The 21262-nt window shown below is 32.9% G+C and overlaps 1 protein-coding gene across 1 annotated transcript; it reads right to left on the bottom strand.

Annotated features, from left to right (window-relative positions):
* Positions 1-263: 263 nt before the first annotated feature.
* Positions 264-16569, bottom strand: LOC115972849 (inversin-like). Its single transcript, XM_031093086.1, has 4 exons — positions 16125-16569; positions 6708-6766; positions 2917-3323; positions 264-405 (listed from the first exon to the last, which is right to left on the bottom strand). Exons 1-4 carry the CDS (start codon positions 16567-16569, stop codon positions 264-266), a joined length of 1053 nt encoding a protein of 350 aa, XP_030948946.1.
* Between the last annotated feature and the right edge of the window lie 4693 nt (positions 16570-21262).

The following is a 21262-nucleotide window of genomic DNA, read 5'->3' as shown; positions in this document are numbered from 1 at the left end:
GATCTCTTACTTTGATACCATGACAAACTTTACTAAGAGGAATTTCTCATTAACTTGATGAATAATGAACATACAGAACTATTTATAAACAACTCATTAGGGCGGGAAAAGAAACTAACTGAACAGCTAATTAAACTAATTTCTAACTAACTAAAACACAGCTATATACTTATTACACACGTGCTAGGCACATGTTCACTAACAGACTAAACTACATACAGTTTGATGAACAGTACTAACATCAGCTTAATATTACTTGTTGTTTAGTCTGGTTTAACTTCTTCTTCTTTCTTTTCAGCTTCACTCACTTTTGATCTTACTTCTTCTTCCTTTAGTCTTGATTTCTGACAATTCCTACCATAACCTTCTTTTATACGAAACCCTGCAAGAGCCTTTGCTAATGACCTAAAAGTTAATCAACCATTATGTTATAAACTCAAACGGAAACGGTTGACAAATACTTATGCAAAGATAACTGACTTATCTATTTAATGATGCTGGAATAAAGTTAACCATATTAATTAGGAAGATCCATTGAGAACGCAACCTAGATTGAGCATGGTGGTAGCACCTTTGTCAAGAGACAAATGTTTTGCTTACTCTGACATCAATTGAGTCATCATTTTTTATGGTTTTTAGACCCCTTAAAACCACAATTGGATTAACCTAGGTAATTAGTCAAGTTGTTACTTAGTCCAAATTAACAAATCTAAGTTATCACAATCAAAACAATCATATCATGCAAAGCAGCGGAAAGATAAATAACACAAAGATATGATCACCCAAGAAACCAAATTGGTAAAAACCTGGGGAGGATTTAACCTAACTATCCTCAAGGTAAACCTGAATCCACTATGAAAGAATCGAAATTGTTCAACAGGACTTAGACCACTAACATCCTATCGCTACCCACCAGTAAAAACTTACTGACACGATCACGTGCAAGCTCTGAAACCACGGACTCTTTCTTTCTTGGATTCTCCAGCAAGTATAAGCACACCAGCTTGTGTTTCTTTAAGTTCTTATAGCAGTAACTGAATGATCATCAAGCTCTTGAAGAAATATCCTTCTTGATAATCCTAAACTTGTGTAAAGGAAAGCTCCTCATAGATCTCACAAGAGATTTACACAAACAGCAATATGAGCGACACTAAAACGTGGCTAGGGTTTGCCTTTTATACCTAGGGCAAATTAGAAAATCCTAAACGTTTTAAAACAAAACTAAGACTGAGTTGGAATTCTATAGAAAAATGCCTCTGACCCGATTTTCGATTGATCGAGCCTAAGCTTCAATCGATCGAACTAGGCCGAGAAGCTTAAATAACTTCTACAATAGTTTATTCCAATTTTACATAAAAGAACCAACTTTGAGCAAGTCTAAACACGACTAAACAACTTGTTTTGATCATGGTTTACCAAAAAATACACATTAGAGTTCTAAATATATAAAATCCTAAGTCTTTAGAACATAACAATTTTGTATACGGATGATGTGGAACAAACGAGTCGGTCATACTACATTGTAGGTGGATAGAAACATGATTAAATTCTCACATTTTCGTTTTGTAATAAGTTGGGTAAAAAGAGCAAGTTCAATTCTGCACTGTAATTTAAAATATTATATTGAATTATGGAATTGATTTTGTATGATTTTAAGATTCTTTAGAATTGTTTCTTTATCCCTTACAAGTTTGACTTTACATATATAATCCTCTTTAATTTTCCTTTTTTTTTTTTTTCTCTATTTTTTCTTCTTTTTTACACTTACAACGTAAAAAAGTTCTTGATGTTTGTTTACAAGGGGGAGCGGTTCGAATCCAAGTTCTCCGCATGGTAAATCCGTGGAAAGCAACTAAACCATAACCGTAAGTCTCTTGATGTTTGCTTACTATTGCGCAGCTTCAAAACTAATACAAGTTAACACTGTAGATAAATATACAAAACAATAATTAAAAAGATGAAAAAAAGAAAAACCTAATAATAATAAATACAGAAGCTAAGATGTGTTTGACAACATCCAGCATAGTGGTTCAAATTTATACATACTCATTTTACACATATGTAGAATGGAAAGAAACAAAAGATTAACTGGTCGAATCATGACTAACCATTGCTAAAAACTTAACAATAGCTATGTTGCACGCTAGCTCTATGCAGCGGGTGTTGGATTCCCATTACACAGTGGGGCATAAGACGCCTTCAAAAGTAGATGTTGTGGCTGAAACTGAAAGAAGGTAGATCGAAGTATATCAACTTTTTTTTTTTTTTTTTGAGAAGAATCAAAGTATATCAACTAATAGGCGATACTTGAGCAACACGTATAAGATTGGTACACAAGCAAATAAACCAATGACAACAAAAAACAATGACAATTCCTGATGATTAAGATTCCTCAACGAAAAGGATGTAGAAAATGCGACCATCATGGCGGCAATTGAGATGAAAAGTGAAGTCACTCCAATCATCAACCTAATAGGTAACCATATATACAACAAAGTCTTCGTATGAATAACGTGAGGTAAGAATGGATGAAAACATTATTAGGGATGTTGATGAACCAAATAATGCTGTTGCACTTGAAATTGAATAGGCCAGAAAAAGTTTAGGACTACTGTTTGATTTATCAGCTGCTTGGTCACTAAACACTATAGTGCCAATTAGTGTAGCAACCACCATAGATGACTTAGCTATGTTCATCATCCACTTCTCTCCTTCCTTCCTTAAGTTCTCATGGTTCGTCGCAAATAAAACATATAGTGTTTCCCCGTTAATATTTTTCATTTCTTTGAATGCATGATTTACGGCCTTTTCCACCTTCTTCCATAGCATATCATAGGAAATACCACATGAGAGACTTGTTAGTCAAAAAAATTGAAAATTTTAGGTAAAAAAATTTGTGTGCAAACAGGAACGAACATTCTATTAAATGGTTCAACAATTACAACACAAAGCGCATGAATCAGTACCTTGAACCATAATAGTTCTAGTTGCATTTGAAGAGCTGCTCCTGATATAGCCTTGAGCATATCTTGAGGTGCCAATCTTGCAGCTAAATGCAATATGTTGCTTCCATCTTCAAATATTCTACCGACTATTAGATCTCCAATTAAGCCTATCTCATTAAGTAATTTGAAGATGCTTTCGTGGCGCTTCTCAACAGCAATATGAAATATGCTTTTACTGTCTTTTCTTTTCCATAATAGATCAAAGTTAAAACAAATAAGCTTAACCAAGAACTCGATGTTGCCTACTTCTGCTGCTTCAAACAGAACAGATGAAATCACTGAGGTTTCGTTTGAATTCTCAACATCACCTCTGTAACCCTGAAGACATTTTTTTAACAATTCATTGACTTGAGAATACTTTGAGTTTTCCTATTTCGATTTCAACCCTGGAATTGAACATGGCCATGCCAAATTTCAATGAAATTTAATTTATTAAAAGAATCGAATAGATCTATATAAAGAGATCATGTGGTACTAGTATATGTGTTTCCTGTATTGTGGCATGCTTAGTATATTGTAATGAAATGGCTATTTTCTTGCAAGGAATATATATTCTGAAAGTTCAAATATGTGTATAAAACACCCTTGAACGTTTAGACCTCCAATTTACAACTTAGCCAATTCAAGCATTATGTCAAACAACTAATATGCGGAAAATGAACATAAGCTATAATATAGAATTGGAAAAACTATCTAAGCCAAATTAAAATCACAACCCACAGTAGATAATAAATAGGCAAAGATAAAAGGGAAGGAATATGTAAACACAAAGACAACACGCGATGTGTTATTGAAGAGGAAACCGAAGCCCTCGGCGTAAAATCTCTCCGCCGCCCTCCAAGAGGTAAACAATTCACTAGAAAATGTAGTTGGGATACATGGACAACAATAGACCCTCCAAGCCTAACCTACCCGGTGCACCTAAGCCCTCCAAGCTTCTTACTCCAACGAGGTTGCGCCGAACCTTTTTCTTTTCTAACTTCTCGGATTCTGCTACTAGACCGTAGCATCAACCAATGTAGATTGACTCCTTCTTAATTGCTTCCCAGAAAACCAAACAGCCCTCTTACAGTGATGAATATGGTGAGAACAAGGTTTTGGTAAAATGTCTCTCAAAGATTTGACAATGGAGAGGAAGAGAGTTGAGGAATTTGAAGAGACTCTAATGTATAGATTGTAGGTGAATCAATCTTGTTTTTCTTTAGGGTTTCTCTCTCAAAATTCTCTCTGGAAGCTCTCTTTCATTTGTGGGTATAAGGGGTATTTATACTGGAGTGAGAGAGGAATGTGAAACGTCAGGATTTACAAAACAGGGGTGGCTCGCAGCTTGACCTCGCGACTTGACTGAGTCGCAAGATCCAGTCGCGAGATAACCGTATGGTCAGTTGTCCTGTTTTGTCCAGTAGTGCTCCAGCTAACATGACTGTTCACCTTCTGGCACGCTTGGCACGTGTGCTGCGTCTGGCGGCTTGAAGCCGCGAGCCACCCACGAGAACAAGCCGCGAGTCTCTCTTTTCTTGAACACTCTTGAGCAATCAACACTCTATCTCACTCACTACCCTTACAACAAACCCACCTAAATACAGGGTTACTAAATGCTGAAATACAAGCAAATTTGGCACGGAATAAAACCAATAAAATGGTTGATTAAATTCAACCTTACAATCTCCCCCTTTGGCTATTCCGTGACAAAACCCTAAAACAAATTCTAGACTTAACATGTGAGTTGGGAATAGTTGAACAAAACTCACTCACACCTAACTCTAGAAGCTGTGAAGCACTTGAATCATAAGATCATGAAACTCCTGAAACACAACAATACACCGTGATCATTGTATGCAAAAAAGCATGAAATGCATATGAAACAAGCTAAAGGTGATCAAGCAAAAGATGAAGTGAAGATTCAAATCATGGCTTGATCAACCAAGTAATCACCACAAGGTAGTGATCACAGTGCTCATTCACACTTCGAATGAACACTTGAGCATACAAGTTAACAAGAACAAAGCAAGATACTTGTATGTCCAACACTCAACCAATGCATAATACACTAAGTATATGCATCTAGGAACAATCCTACAAGGGCACAAGAGTGACAGTACTTAAAAAACAAAATGCAAGACATTTAGATAGAAGTACTGATTTAAACAAAGTATAAAAGGCTGCATAAAGTAAGGTATAAATCATAAAGCCTATAGAACATAAACCCTTAAAGCTTACAGAAGCAACATAGGTACAAAGCACAAAATACTGAATATAAACTAAAAGTGCTTAAAGTTTCTCCCCTTCAAAGTGATGAGAAACTGTGATGCACTTGGAACATATATACTTGTAACCTGAAACACTTGCACAAAACACATTAGACCCTCAAGATAAAGTAAGTAATAAAAGGACAAGTATAATGTAACAAGTAAATTGCGATCAAATAAACATGATGTGAAACATGTGAGCAACTTGATCAAACACCAAAAAAGTCATATAGAAATGACTACAATGATCACATAGCAAAGCAAATGATCATCCGAACATGCATTCAATGGAGCACAATTGCCTAGGGATATATGCATGTCGAAAACACAAACATAATACCATACAAGAAAACAAACATAAATAGAAACAATCAAATCAAAGTTTTCTTATTATCTCAATGTCTTCTCCCCCTTGGTATATGCATCTCTCCTATGGAATATCTCTCCCCCTACAAATGTACATGAGAAATAAAATTTTCCCCCCTAAGGATGTGCACAAAAGTCATAGAAATGACAAAACACTCCGATATACTCTCTAGAGTATACTCTCCCCCTTTTTGTCAGGAATAGACAAAGGGTCAAGAAGAAACGAGGGTAAGAGATGAAGATACGAACAATGCTAATGATGCATGAGGGGTGCAAGAAGAATGGGAAAATGAAGCTCAAACCTAAGACAATGTAAAATGCTATAGAGCATAAGGTAGAGATGACATGCTAGGATGAAGAAGCAAGGTCTAGACCAATGCATGACAAGGGTAGCAAAGGTGTGTGCAAGAGGTGGCTGTGTGTAATGCATGATCAATGCATGAAAAATGCACATATGTGGCAAGGTGTGTTAAATACACAACCAATAAACCAAACATGTTCCTAATAAGGAAACATGAGAAATCCCAAAGTTTGGTACTCATCGGAGTCCAAACAAGCGAGAAAATGTCTAAGAGGCATTTTATCAAACACCTAGCATGCACACTATGAACAATAGTGTGAAACAATGCATAAACATCATGAAATTCACCCTTAATACATGTTCTTTCTGTCACAAGGGGCCAACATCCAATGCGAATCAGCAAAAGAAACCAATTCCATGAAAAAATTTAACAAAAAATAAGTTTTCCCAACTCCTATGATAAAAATCTCAACCAAGAGCACAAAACTCTCCAAAACATAATCCAAGGATCAAAATTAATGAAAAAAATTTATAATTACCTTAGAAATGTTAATGGAATGAAAAACCATTCAAATTGGTTGGGTTTTGATGTAAAAATATTGAAAAAAGAGTTTTAAAGAGGATAGGAGAGGTTTAAAACAAGTTTCCCACAAAAAGCCCTTTAAAAAACTATTTCTGGGCGTTTCACGATTGGGCGAATCGCGAGGTTCAGTCGCGAAATTTTCGCAAGTCGCGAGTGAGTCGCGAGCAAGCCGCAAGTGAGTCGCCAAAAGCTTCTGGATAAACTCGCGACTGGGGTTTCACAACTGGCGAGTTGCCAGCTGAGCCACGAAAAACTCTAACACCTGTTTTTCAATACAGAACATGTTTAAACAAAGTAAACACTAAACATGAACACAAAGAGTGATAAAAATCACTTCCAAAAACATATAAAATGATCAAAAATTTTTTGGATTGAACCATATATGATTGAGCACACACACATCACATTTAGACAAGTACAATCTAACAAATGAATAAGACATTTATTGAACATTAGGCATATGTGTTGTGTGTGAGTATCAAATGTGAAATAGTCCTGAATATCAAATGTGAAATAGTCCTTAGTCTAGAGTGAAACTTCAATGATCAATTCAATCAAGTCATACACAACTAGTACTAAGTCAAGTGGTCTATCTCAATTATAGAAATGAACATATATGACCTCCCACAAGAAAATGATAACATAAGATTGAAGCTTCTCATTTGGCTTCTTACAATTCATATCATTTGATCATTTTGAATCAATACAACTCATTTTAGCAATACATCTCATTTTTGAGATTGATGCCTGAAATTTTTGATATTTCAATTTGATGAACAAGCCTTTGGCTTTTGGGCATCAAACATTTTCAATACAAGTCACTTTCCTTTTTTCCTAGTCGAATACTAGTATGTGCGACGGTTTTTGCAGCTCATTATCTCTTTTCATTTTGAGATTTACATTTATTAAACTCTTTAAGCAATAAAAATAAAAGAGTGAGAAGAGATATAAGCACAAGTCTACATAAGTATCAAAACCAACATGATTATTGACTAATCATTCATGACAAGCTTGAAGATCGATTTACAACAATCACACAAAGATGTCAAGATTTTTCCCACAAAGATATAAGTGCAAAAATAACAAGCTAAGCTCGTAAATGCACAAAACCATTTGTACAAAGGTACAAGGCCAAACTCACATGTGATATGTGCTCAAACATATATGATCAAACTTTTTGAATTTTTCACTTTTTATGTGGTTTTGGATTTTTTACTTACACAAAGCAAAAACATAAAAGAAGATCAAGAACAAGACAATGCATATAAATAAATGCAAGATGCACAAAATGCATGAAGATATGACATTTAATGCATGAAGGGTCTTACAAAGATCGAAAGAATTAGATCAATGACCAAAAGAGCAAAAGCTCAACCATAAGAACCCTTCCTCATCCAAACAGAACGATTGTTTGAAATGAGTGCCTTATGGGAAGTGAGATGAGAGTTGGAAGAATGAGAACCGGAGATGCACATAGACAAGGAGGTAAGAGCATTAACCACTTTCTTCAACAACTTACCATTTTCCATCCAATCTCGTTTAGCTTTCAAAGCACAACTTCCAAAAAGCTTAAGTTTCTCTTTTCTTTTGATTCTCTTAAGAGCTTGAAACTTAGAGCAATGAGGTCTTAGATGACCAAAGGCACCACAATGGTGACAAACAATATGTTTAGGTCCACTAGGCTTTTTGGGAAGGGATCTAACAACAAAGGTTTGTTCTCTTTTTAACTTGGGGCATTGGGGTCTTATGTGACCAATCACACCACAATAGTGGCAAGTTGGAACAAACTTAGATCCATCCAAAACCTTAGGTTGAGACCTAAACAGAGGCTTTGACTTAACGGTCTTTCTCTCCATCTTTTGATTTCTTTTATGTGAAGGAATGTACACCGATTTGTCCTTTAAGGTAGAACACACACTAGGTACAAAATCGGGTACCACAACATGATTGCAACAAATATTATCATCCTTTTTAGCAGTAGGTTCAGCAATCAAACACTTGGCATGCATATTAAGAGATTCATTTTCACATTTTAACTCATCAACAAGTTTGTTAGACAAAACAAGTTTAGCATCCAAGTCCATATTCAAACATTCAAACTCTTTCAACTTTTCAAGAAAAATTTCAGCAAGTTTTTTATATTTCTCAACCAATTTGTTGGATTCATTGAGCTTAGCAATCAAATCATTCTTTTCACAAAATAACTTGCTCAAATTCTTTTGAAACTTCATAACATTTTTCTTCAAGAGTTTGTCAACAACACCCATAGATTCAAATAATATGTCATCACACTTATGAGGATTAACACTCATAGAGGCATTTTCACAAACACGTGGCATGTTACATTCATCACCAACCAAATCATACAAAAAGGCATACAAAGCACAATCCATGGAAAATAAACACAAGGGTCAAGGATCACACTTAGGGATTTAAACCACAACAAGTGTACCTGCTCTGATACCAATTGAAAGTTCAAATATGTGTATAAACACCCTTGAACGTTTAGACCCCCAATTTACAACTTAGCCAATTCAAGCATTATGTCAAACAACTAATGTGCGGAAAATGAACATAAACTATAATATAGAATTGGAAAAACTATCTAAGCCAAATTAAAATCACAACCCACAGCAGATAACAAATAGGCAAAGATAAAAGGGAAGGAAGATGCAAACACAAAGACAACACGTGATGTGTTATCGAAGAGGAAACCGAAGCCCTCGGGGTAAAACATCTCCGCCGCCCTCCAAGCAGTAAACAATCCACTAGAAAATGTAGTTGGGATACATGGACAGTAATAGACCCTCCAAGCCTAATCTACCCAGTGCACCTAAGCCCTCCAAGCTTCTTGCTCCAACGAGGTTGCGCCGAACCATTTTCTTTTCTAACTTCCCGAATTCCCCTACTAGACCATAGCATCAACCAATGTAGATTGGCTCCTTCCTAACTGCTTCCCAGAAAACCAAACAGCCCTCTCACAATGATAAATATGGTGAGAACAAGGTTTTGGTAAAATGCCTCTAAAGGATTTGACAATGGAGAGGAAAAGAGTTGAGGAATTTGAAGAGACTCTAATGTATAGATTGTAGGTGAATCAATCTTTTTTTTCTTTAGGGTTTCTCTCTCAAAATTCTCTCTGGAAGCTCTCTTTCATTTGTGCGTATAAAGGGGTATTTATATTGGAGTGAGAGAGGAATGTGAAACGTCAAGATTTACAAAACAAGGGTGGCTCGCGGCTTAACCTCGCGACTTAACTGAGTCACGAGATCCAGTTGCGAGATAACCGTATGGCCAGTTGTCCTGTTTTGTCCTGTAGTGCTCCAGCTAGCATGACTGTTCACCTTCTGGCACGCTTGGCACGTGTGCTGCATCTGGCTGCTTGAAGCCGCGAGCCACCCGCGAGAACAAGCCACGAGTCTCTATTTTCTTGCACACTCTATCAACACTCTATCTCACTCACTACCCTTACAACAAACCTACCTAAATACAGGATTACTAAATGCTGAAATACAAGCAAATTTGGTAGGAAATAAAACCAATAAAATGGTTGATTAAATTCAACCTTACATATTCCTTATATATGGTTATTAGGTTTTAGGTTGGTAGATTCCATGATATCAAGATTAAGAGTCAAAGATGCAACTCAAAGAAGACAAATTCTTAGGATTCCGATCGCCACTTGATCTATCAAAATCTAGGATTTGACATGCTTTTGGTCATTTCTTAGACCAATCGAAAGAGGATTCTCAAATTGTTGTTCGACAATGGCTTAGTCAATCGAAAATCAAAATTCAAAAGTCAATAAGTGACATGTTTTAATGAAATCATTTCCATGAGTTTTCAACCATAAGTGGAATGCCTATATAAGAGCCTATTATACAAGACTTCGTTGAGGTTGTTGGGTCAGACTTTGAAAAGCTAATCATAGAGAAAATCCTGGCCTCCCCCTTCCAACCCTTAAGTTTAGAGAGTAAACAAAAATATCATCTACTTAATTTGTTGTTGATGTCATTATGTGAATCAATGCTAAAGCCACAGAGCCTATCCTAGTACATTTGATATGTAATTCAAATCATCAAGTTATGGGCGTCATTAGTGTAGACACCTCATTTTGTACTCGGTTAATAAACTTAAATCCCTCGGTCCCAAGGATGAGTTTGACATGTCTACAAAAGGTAATTGAAGTTATTTTGATAGTTTGGAAGTAATCACAACTCAAAATTACTCAAATTGCTTTGAAAACGATGCTAAAAAATGACATTTGCTCACTATTTTGACCATACCTTTTGATCCATAACTAAATTTTAAGTGAGGTTTGTTTCATTGGAAAGTAGGCATCTTGGGCTTCAATTTGAACTCAAATTTGCCTAATTTGAACTCATATTGAGTAAGTTATAACCATTTGAAATTGGGCCAGATGAGCATTTGGAATTAGGATTTTTTGGGGTGCGTATGCATAAGCATGCAAACGCACACTACATTCTAGAACCTCAGAACTTCATTTTTTTAGGACCCAAAGCCTCCCTCTTTAATAGGCCCCGGCCCTTAAACCCTTTGGAACATCCAAAACCCTCTAAAAGAGTTTGAAAACCCTAGTTTAAACATATAAATACTTATTTTATATTTCCAATCAAAACGCTAACTAGAGAGACTTATTTTTTGGCCTCCATCTTCTCTGAAATCCTATTTTACCTTTTCAAAACCCTAGGACAATCCCTTAGCACATTTTTTACAAATTAAAAACTTCTCTTTAGTTAGTTTTAAGGCAAAAACTAATGTTCTAATTTGATTTTTCAAAACCCTTTTTCAATTAAACTTTGTTCTTGAGTTATGATTCCTAAAAACTATTGTTTTCTTTAATTCCTTTGTTCTATCAATCTAATCTTTGTGTTGTAGGCACTGATGGGTTGGTTAAACAAACTTCAAACTCATAATTTTAAGCAAGGTGAGTGTTCTTTCCACGAACTCTTTCATTGTTTAATAGGATTCACATGAGTTTCTTAATGTAGTTTCTCTATTTGTTTTATTTGATTTGTTTGTTGATTTTAATTCTTTTAATATGTGTTAATATGATTTTAGGTTGTTTATAATCTATTTTGGTTATTCTTGTTTTATTATTTTAGTTTTATGTAAAGTTTAACGTGCTTATTTATTTAATATAGTTTAATACTTATTGATTTGTTTCTTGAGTATTTGTTTATGTTGATGCTTTGTTTTATTTTCTTTATGTTAGTTTAGTGTTTAGGGTTTCTAACATGTTTATTTGATCTCACATGTTATATCTTGTAAAGTTGTGGTTTACAACTATGTATTTAGTTGGCTTTTATTCCGTACCAAATTTGATTGTAATTATATTCAATCTTTTGTATCCTATATTTATTGTGGGATTTAATTGTAAGGGTTGTGTGTTAGAGAGAGAGTGTGAAGACTCAAGCAATTGAAGCCAAAAGATTTCTTGCTCACAACTAAGCATCCCACGAAGTGAAGCATATGCCTTGCACATGATTGGAATGCGAAGAGTCAGTACAGATGGAGACAGTTGTGTTTTGCGAGTATCTCGCGAGTAAGGCATTCCCGCGAGACACCCGCGAAACATTTTGTTTTGTCAGACTGTACTATCTGATACATACTTTCTGTATTCACACTATATATACCCACACTACCCACAAATGTTAAGGAGTACTTCTAAGAGAAAACCCTAACCAAACACCTTGAGAGTTAGAGATTGTTATACCCACAATCCTCTACAATAGCTTGTGGATTTTCCTCAACTCCTACCTCTTCATTTCCATACCATTGAGAGGTTGATAGCTCAAACACTTACCACACCCTTTTAGAGTGTCAAGTGAGGTTTTAGTGCTGCTAGGAAGTATTGGAAGAAGCCAAGGACAGCAGATGCAACATAGAGCTTGTTGCGGGATACAAGTTAGACAAGACACGGTTTCGAGAAGCCTTGTTGGAGTAGAAGCTTGGAGGGCTTAGGTACAGTGGGTCGATTAGGCTTGGAGAGTCTCTCACTAACCCATGTATCCCAACTGATTGTCTAGTGGATCAATTACTGTTTGGAGGGCGACAGAGAGGTTTTTCGCCAAGTTCTTCAGTTTCCTCTTTGATAACACATCGGTGTATTATCTGTATTTGCATTTTTCTTCCATACTCTTTTACATTTTATTTTACTGCTGTGATTATATGAATATGTGTTAAAGTAGCTTGTTTGTTTATCTGCTCGCATTTACACTATTCCGCACTTAGAATTAAGTTAGTGTAAAATTTATCGAGTCGTAACTTTTATTTGGAGGTCTAAACAGCTCTTGTGTTTTTCAACACATTTTTGATCTTTCATATCTTTATTTGATTAAATCTATAAAAATGTGATTTTTCAAATCTATGCCAAAGGATGCGAACGCATCATTGAACGTACGTTCGCATGGTTTTGACCATACATATGTATAGTTGAGTATGTGTACGCACCTCAAATCCAAATTAGGGCAAAATTTTGTTTTTATTATTTTAATTATTTTTAACATGTTATTTGATTCTGTTTGGCTCTCTTTAGGTTAATTAATTGTGTTTAATTATTTTCCATATTTGTTTTAGTATTTTTTCCATATTGTTTTATTTGATATTTTTTCCTTGTGTGCTTTATTTATTTGTTATCTTTTCCTTTTTTAATATATTTGTTTGACTAAGTTTTATTTGTTTCCTTCTATATTGTGATCTTTAACATGTTGTGTGTTTTATTTTATTTAAGTGCATGATGTATGTTTAGGTTAGGGATTAGGACTCTTTTAATAACTACTTTATCTAAATATGGCCTAACGACACATAATGGAGGCCGGCCCACAAGCTAGGCAGTCTTGGATGCATAACACCTTCCCAAACTGTACCTAAACTCTAAACCCATAATCTAGTATGCAGACCTATACATGTAAGTGATTGGGCCAAAAGGCCCAATATAGTTCCTAGACCTAATCTACATGGTGACTTCATTTTTCACCCTCCGTCACAGTCCACTCCGAAAAGCCGAGGCATACCCCCTTGCGTCCACAATTTACATGTCTCATGTTGTAAAACTTTAATTCTATTAGGGGATTCATTCTTGGGATTAGGGTTTATCCTCGTAGTGATTTTTTCTTGAACTTTTGTCCATCATTTTCCACTTTGTCATCATATAGTTGTGTCATTTACTTTAGTATTTATTGCTATGATATTGGTGACATACTTACTAGCTTGTGGTGTTTTAACTTGTTAAAAATCTATCATGTGATTATTAAGGTCTGTTTGGTTAGACGTTGTGAGAGACTAAAAGAGCATTTTTAAAACCTAACACTCTATGTTGCGACCATAACTTCTAATAGTTTTATTTTTTTATTTTTATAAACACTCATTTTAAACTCAAAACATAGTATTCTAATAACTTATACAAACACACCCTTAATTAGATTAAATTGTTTAATTGGGTAGTTAATCAAAAGGGTCTAAATGTTTCTTTTCAATTGGTACTAGAGCAACTTTACTTTGTGTAGGATTAATGACTTAAGTGTGATCCTTGATCTCTACTTTTTGCTGATAAGCTTCAGTGTCAAAATACTTCAACATGCATGAAAACTTAATTCAAGATGTTTCTAATGAAGGTAGTGGCCTTTTAATGGCATATAGTAGACTTCTTGGGTATTGTGTTAAATATCAAAAAGTCTTATTAAGGATTGATTGTAAAATTGGACGAAACCAATAAATTGAATGATATTTGCAAAAATCAATTTGCCTCTCAAGTGAACAAGATTAAGAGCGTGGGTGGGAAACTAGTTAAATTTGAAATAGTAACTAGTGTCAAGCTTGACAAAGGGCCTAACTCTAAAGACAGAAAGTTGTATATATATACTCCTCCGTTCAAGAGGAATCATAAACAGAAGTCTAAGACTAATGTATATAGCTAGGATAAATTAACAAGGGTAAAAGACCATAAGTGAAATTCAAGTTTCAAAACCCATGTCTAGAGTCCCCCTCCTAGGCTACAAGAAATATTTTAGTTTGTTCTTTCTTGTCACTATTATGGGGTTGTTGGCATATTGGACCAAAATTTTCTAAGCGTAGGTCTTGGTCTGCATTTATATCTAGAATTCCCTCTAGGAAGCTTAATGATTCAAAGTTTATTTCATGTCTATCACCATTATGGTGATTATGGACACACTCATCCAAATTATTTCAAGTTTCATCCTCAAAATGCGAGTGTCCAATTTGCCTCAACCCAAGCCTCAATACCATGTGCCTTTGGCTGGTGAGTTGTAAAAGTCTTGAGCTTCTTGACCCAGTTTGAAAGGAATGCATTCTATCTCTAAACATTTTATAACCTATACCTCCCCACCTTCACAGTCAACCATCTCAGTTGTCCTAGTTCTTTCTATGGTTTCTCAGATCGACTGGTTTTTTTTATATAAATCATTGTATTGTTTTAGTTATTTATTCTGTAAACTTGAATTATTGTTAAGTTGGGTTTTGTCATGAATTTCCAAGTTGGGAGATTGTTAGGTTTAAAGTTGGCTAATTTTACGAGATGTACGTTTTAATGTTTTATATGAGTTGTATTTTCTAAAATCAAGTACAAAACCAAGATCGAAGATTCAGCTCAAGAAAGTGATATGAGAATATTTGATCCTTGAAGTACCAAGGCATAGTTTGTGTAGAGAATTTTTTATTAAAAGAGTCCAAGCAACATGGAGCAGATTGTGAGGTCACATTGTACTCCTAAGTAGCAATTAGATATATGAGTATATTTCAATTGTAAGATTTTGATTCTAATTTTGAATTTTTCCTTGGATTTAGGGTCTAACTCCCAGAGTGCTTTTTTTTACCCTCCGATGTGGCCATTAAGTTCCTACTTTGACACACCATATCACTTGTGTGACTGTGTCATTTATTTTATGCCTTATTGCTTTATTTTTATGATTTGTTTATGTTATTAATTAAAATGCAATTGAAATCTATAATCAATAACATTTAATTATGTTAAAATCAATCAAGGAATCTAAAATTTTCCATATACAAGAGTGTTTAACTCATTTGTCTTTTACCACCGCGTATCCTTGGTGCGGTAGTCACTCTACAAGTATAAATGCTTGTGAGATGTAGGGGGTAAAGATTAGAGTTGAAGTCTCCAGGAGGAAGCTTCACATACATATACACTTAGATTAGCTTAGAGTAAAAATTCTATCTTGTATATATATTAAAATACATGAACGATCCGTACCATAATCTCCCATCCGTCAATACTTGGATACCTCATTTAGAAAATGAGTGAATTGTATAACTTGTCCTTATTTGGAAAGAAATATTTTATTTTAGAAAATGTTTAAGTCATGATAATGTTTTGAACTTCAAATCAATTTTAGAATGACAAAATTATTAAAATTATGAATAGTTTAACTAATTGACGTCACCTTCTCGTAATTTCAGGACATTCAGGGTTCAGACCCCTATTTCCCTATCTACTTATCAAATTATCAAAAAAAAAAAAAAAAAAAACAAAACAAAAATCAAAATCAAAATCAAAATCAAAATGTGAAAACCAAAAAATAACTAAATAAAAGACAGGAAACATTATAATAACTTATGCTTACCGTATAAGTCTTTTCTAACACAATTGATAAATATATCATCCCGGTCATCTGGCTTATCTATCGTAGTCACAGGATAAAGAAATTGCACCATTTGACTGTGTCCTAAGAAAGCAGCCATAGAGAGTGGTTTCACCCCTCTACCTAGGTTTGGCAGCTCAGGATTTTTCTTTAGCATCATCTCGGCAATTTTCACATTTCCAGCTGCAGCAGCGTAGGTCAAGGCAGTGTTCCCAGCATTGGTTTCAGCTGTTAGGTTGCAGTTATTTGATGTCATCCATGTCAATAATTTCTTCAAAAAGTCTTCCTGGTTTGCTGCAGCAGCAATATGAAGAGTGGTTTCTTCGTTCCAACTAATACGTCTTTGAATGTTTGTCATGTCCTCAATAGATTTCCAATCACCTTTCAGCGCAGATGATAAAGCCTCCCACAGTCCCACTGACTTCATGTGTAAAAAGAAAATGTTGCTAATTAGTAGCAATCATAGTGCAAAGTATTTTATAGAATAAAAATCTTCTCTCATATTCTTGCAAAGTATTTTATAGAATAAAAATCTTCTCTCATATTCTTAATGTTCCATTTTGTACTCCAACTATAATATTTAATGTTCAATTTCTTTTTCTTTTATAAGCTTTACTTATTTTGTAATGAAAAAAAAGAAATTGTGCATGATAAGTTGAAATCAGTAGAATATATAATGAGAATATAAAACACTTATAACAAGAAATAAGATTTTATTGTACTGGTCTAAAATTTTTTAGCTTAACTAAGATGTTCCAATGAAAATATCTAGGGTTCAATCTCTCACTGAATTATTGAGATATAGAAAAACATAGTTTGAATTGAAAATTGATCTTAATCTGAGAATGCATTCTTAAAAAAAATTAACGATGGCTGACTTTGGTGATATCTTAGTCAGAGAATGCCTACACTATTAAACGGTGGGAAAGTAAAACATTTACCATCGTTAGAATTGACATCATTTGCTGCCATTGCAACTTATCAATTAGCTTTTGCGTACCTGAAAAGGAAGATTCCATATTACATATAAATAGTGTGATGCATGACGAAATCTATCTACAAGTTCTTTACATAAGCTAAATTAGCTCGACAAGCACAAAGAGATAATTCTTATGTTTATCAAAAAGGACAAACCCTATAATTATAATTGTTTGTAATTTTGGCCAACCAGAATTTTTTCTTTTCTTAATTGGGTGAAAGACTCTCATGACTTTTTTGCATGATAATATTCTTTGGAGAATTATTTATCAAAATAGCATTGTTTGAAAGTTAATTGAAAACTACCTTTTTAAAAACAATTTAAAAAATACTCATCTCTTCGAGGTTGAGCATGAAACTCATATTTTGAAGATACAAGTTTCATGTGAATCGGCTAATCTGGTTGACGTCAATGTGGGATTTTTTTAAAAATGGTCCACCTGAATCTCATCTCTTGAAGAGGCAAGATCAACTTATTATTGAAACAAAAGCATTAATAGATCTCAGTTGAGACAGAATCCAATATTTTGAGAATAGTATTCGCGTTTTAGGGCATGTGCTTAATTATTAGGTTTGAGTCTTAATCGGAAAAATAATTTTTCATAAACAAATTTTTTTACAATAACTGAGATGTCAAATTTGTGAATAAACAATTTATCCATATTAGAAGGTTGTAGTTGTACAAATAGTTGTAAAAAATGTTTATGCCTATGGCATTTTTTTAAATTATCAAAATCATGTAACCTGAACCATAATACAAAGTAAATGAAATTTTAGGAAGATTAAAGTAATTTAAAATTTTCCTTTGTTATCGAATCATTTTAAAATTTTAGTTTATCTTGAAATGAAAAGAATATATTTTATCCCTAAACCTATTTTAAATTTTTTTTTTCTCTTTTTCTAAAAAGAAATCCTCTCATGTTCAAAACAAACAAATATTGATAAAGCAGTTCCCCTATCATGACACAATTTTTATCACAACTCATTGTGATGAACTATATAAGTGATGGATCATTACTTCTATATGGACTAATCTTTTTTTTTTTTTTCTACCACTGACAATTGATCGGAAAATTATTAGGTACTCTCAGAGTACTATAAATACGTACTCTCCCCTCTCACATAAATGATAGGTCCCACTATGAATTTAATTAGTGGGACTCATCATTCATGTGAGAGGAGAGAGTATGCATTTATGGTATTCTGGAAGTACACAATAATTTCTCCAATTGATCACATTAGAATTGTAACAAAAATTGTGTCCTTGAACTTTCTTTTAGATACATACCTTTTTTTATTAGTGACATAACATGTTTTTATTAGTGTATAATGAAAGTTGTATCAGTTGTTGGCCCTAATAAAAGGATGTAATGGTTAGTACTAGCAGTGATGAAAAATAAAGTATATCTCTAATATTACTCAAACCAAATAGTACTTATGGCTTTGATTCAAAATCTTATCGGTTAAATAAAGATCCATCTAGTCTCACCCTTCAGGCTATTGGTTGAAACATCAGACCCAAGCATTATAGAATTACTAATTTATTTTTTAATAGGAAGCGTTACAGATTTTGGTCTGTCAACACAAAGGTGAAACTACGTACCGACTAAGAGGAAATTTAGAAATTTTGGTATATCAACACAAACACAAAAATTTGAAATTTTGTGTTTAAAAAATCATACTTAACCCTAAAATTGAAAAACTTGCATCCCAATATTTTGAAATTTTGGACATCATTCCAATTGAACATCATTATCAATTACATATTTTCTATGCTTCAATTCATTTTTAATTTTAAGAATTAAAACATCAATTTAGTGAAAATTCAGTATATTTGCTTATTCTTAGCTTAACTCTGCATCCTTGAGAGGCACATGTATTTCTCTGGAATTGATGATGTTTGTTTGCTTGAAAAAATAGAAATTATTATCCGTAACACTTAAAAATTTTGAAAAACTATTGTTGAAAATGGTAATTCGTAGTTATAAACTTTTTTTTTTTTTAGGAAAAGTTATGAGCATAAACTAATATGACATTTGGACTTCAAGAAATTATAAAACTAGTTAGGACCAAAAAAATTAATTTCATAACAATTTACTTTTAGAGTTGATGTACTTATGCTTATTCAATTTCTACTACGTACAATTATGAAAGAGAAATTTCAATAACAAATATTGTCAAAATTATATCTCAAAATAAAATGGAGTTAGATTGTAACTCCATACATTTACAAATAAACATAACTAAATGCGTATTAAAATTTTACTGAGTTTATATATAATATATAGTGTTTATATATTTGAAATTATAAAATAGTAATAAAATAAATATAAGCTTATTTGAAAAAAATTATTAAAATAAATTAAATTGTTATTTGTGAAATTCTCAATTTTAGTTTGTCCCTATTTGTATAATAATAATAATAATAATAAGGAAAAAAATTAACAAATGCTCTAAGAGTATTGGTTTAAAAAATATTTTATGAAAAAAAAAGTAATTGATTTTTTGACAATTTTTTGTATTTTCCATAAAAATAATATCAAAATATTCCTAAAATAGTTCATTAACAAATGTCCTAAGGGTACTTGTTAACCGGACCCTAATAATAATACTATAAGAACAATAAATCAATAATGGTAATTTTTTTAATGGTTTATTAATTTTGATTCTATGGTTCTCTCATTTAATATCTCATTTAGCACCAAAAAAATTAAAAAAATAAATAAATAAATTTGACTCCTCAATTTTTGTAGTGTAGTAAATAGTTGCACAAAAATTAAGAAAATTAAATAGGACAAATGACATAAAATTAGACTCCAATTTGAGATATAATTGAATTATATATATAGTTTGTAACCTCATGCATATACATGATATATAATTACAAATAAGCATAACTAAATGCGTATTAAAATTTTACAAAGTTTATATAGTAAAAAGTAAGATTTGCAGTGAAATTTAGTACAATATTAATAATAAATAGTTTTTAGTTTTTAAAAGAACATGGACTTCCATTTTGATAGATACATATTGCATATGATTTTATGTTTGAACTTGATTAACAAACGAATATTGAAAATAGGATGTTTGCGTGCGAAATAGGTAAAACATCGAGATAATATATGAAAGAACCGTACTCTTTTCGTCAAACAAAATAAGAAAGAAGAATGACATGAGGAGAAACAAAAGAAGGGAGAATGCATGCATAGATATGTTATATTTACCTGAAGAAAATAGTTCATCAAGTGGATTCAGGAGCTTGCCTCAGTATAGGCATAGACCACCAAATGTTGTTAATATGTACTTGAAGGCAATTATTCCTCTACACTAGAAGTGTGGACTGTGGAATTGATTGTTGGAGAGAAGAAAAGTTTGACAATCAACGATGATTCCAATGCCCTGGTCGTGCTTATAAATCTTAGTCAAGCAATGATAAAAGGTGAAAAGAGTTATTAAAAATTATAAAAGTATTCCAAGAGCTGGATTGAACAAGACGTACACTTGTAATTGATATTGGCAACTTCTTTGTAACTCATTTCTAGACACTTCGTGCAATTACGTTTAATGTAATCCGATTAAATTTAATTAAGAAATTTAACATATACACCAAAAATAATGTGCCTAAATTTTACCATATTTTTTGTTTAATTCTGGTTACCAGTAATGATATCTCATATGGAAATAACTAAAGAAACTACAACTTTTATTACATAGCTTTTACAAATTAATATGATAATGAACAATATTGGAGCTAGGATTTTAGTTTAGAGAGACAAAATTAAAAGTAAAATTAATCTAAATATTATTAATCAATACTAATAATAAAATAGATAAGCATTTATATATATACTAAAGTAATTGTCATAAAAAATCTAATATGAATGTACATTTTGATTCATTTAAACATATAATTTAATCTAAATATATAGAATTTAAATATATAAATTTGATTCTTTAAAATAAATTAATATAAAAATGTTAATAATATAGTAATATACCTATAAAGTTGTATTCTTATGGTCTTGAATGTTCTTAAAAAATTATGCAGAATTCAAGATTTCTTTTTTTATTCTTTTAAGTAATTAAAATTTGGGTCTATAGCCAAAATTGAGAGTTTAAAAGTGTGAAAAAGCTAAGGAAAA

This window comes from Quercus lobata, chromosome 2 (assembly GCF_001633185.2).
Source record: "Quercus lobata isolate SW786 chromosome 2, ValleyOak3.0 Primary Assembly, whole genome shotgun sequence".
NCBI lineage: Eukaryota > Viridiplantae > Streptophyta > Magnoliopsida > Fagales > Fagaceae > Quercus > Quercus lobata.
Note: the sequence above shows the minus strand (reverse complement) of the source record. Positions and strands in the feature narration are given on the sequence as shown.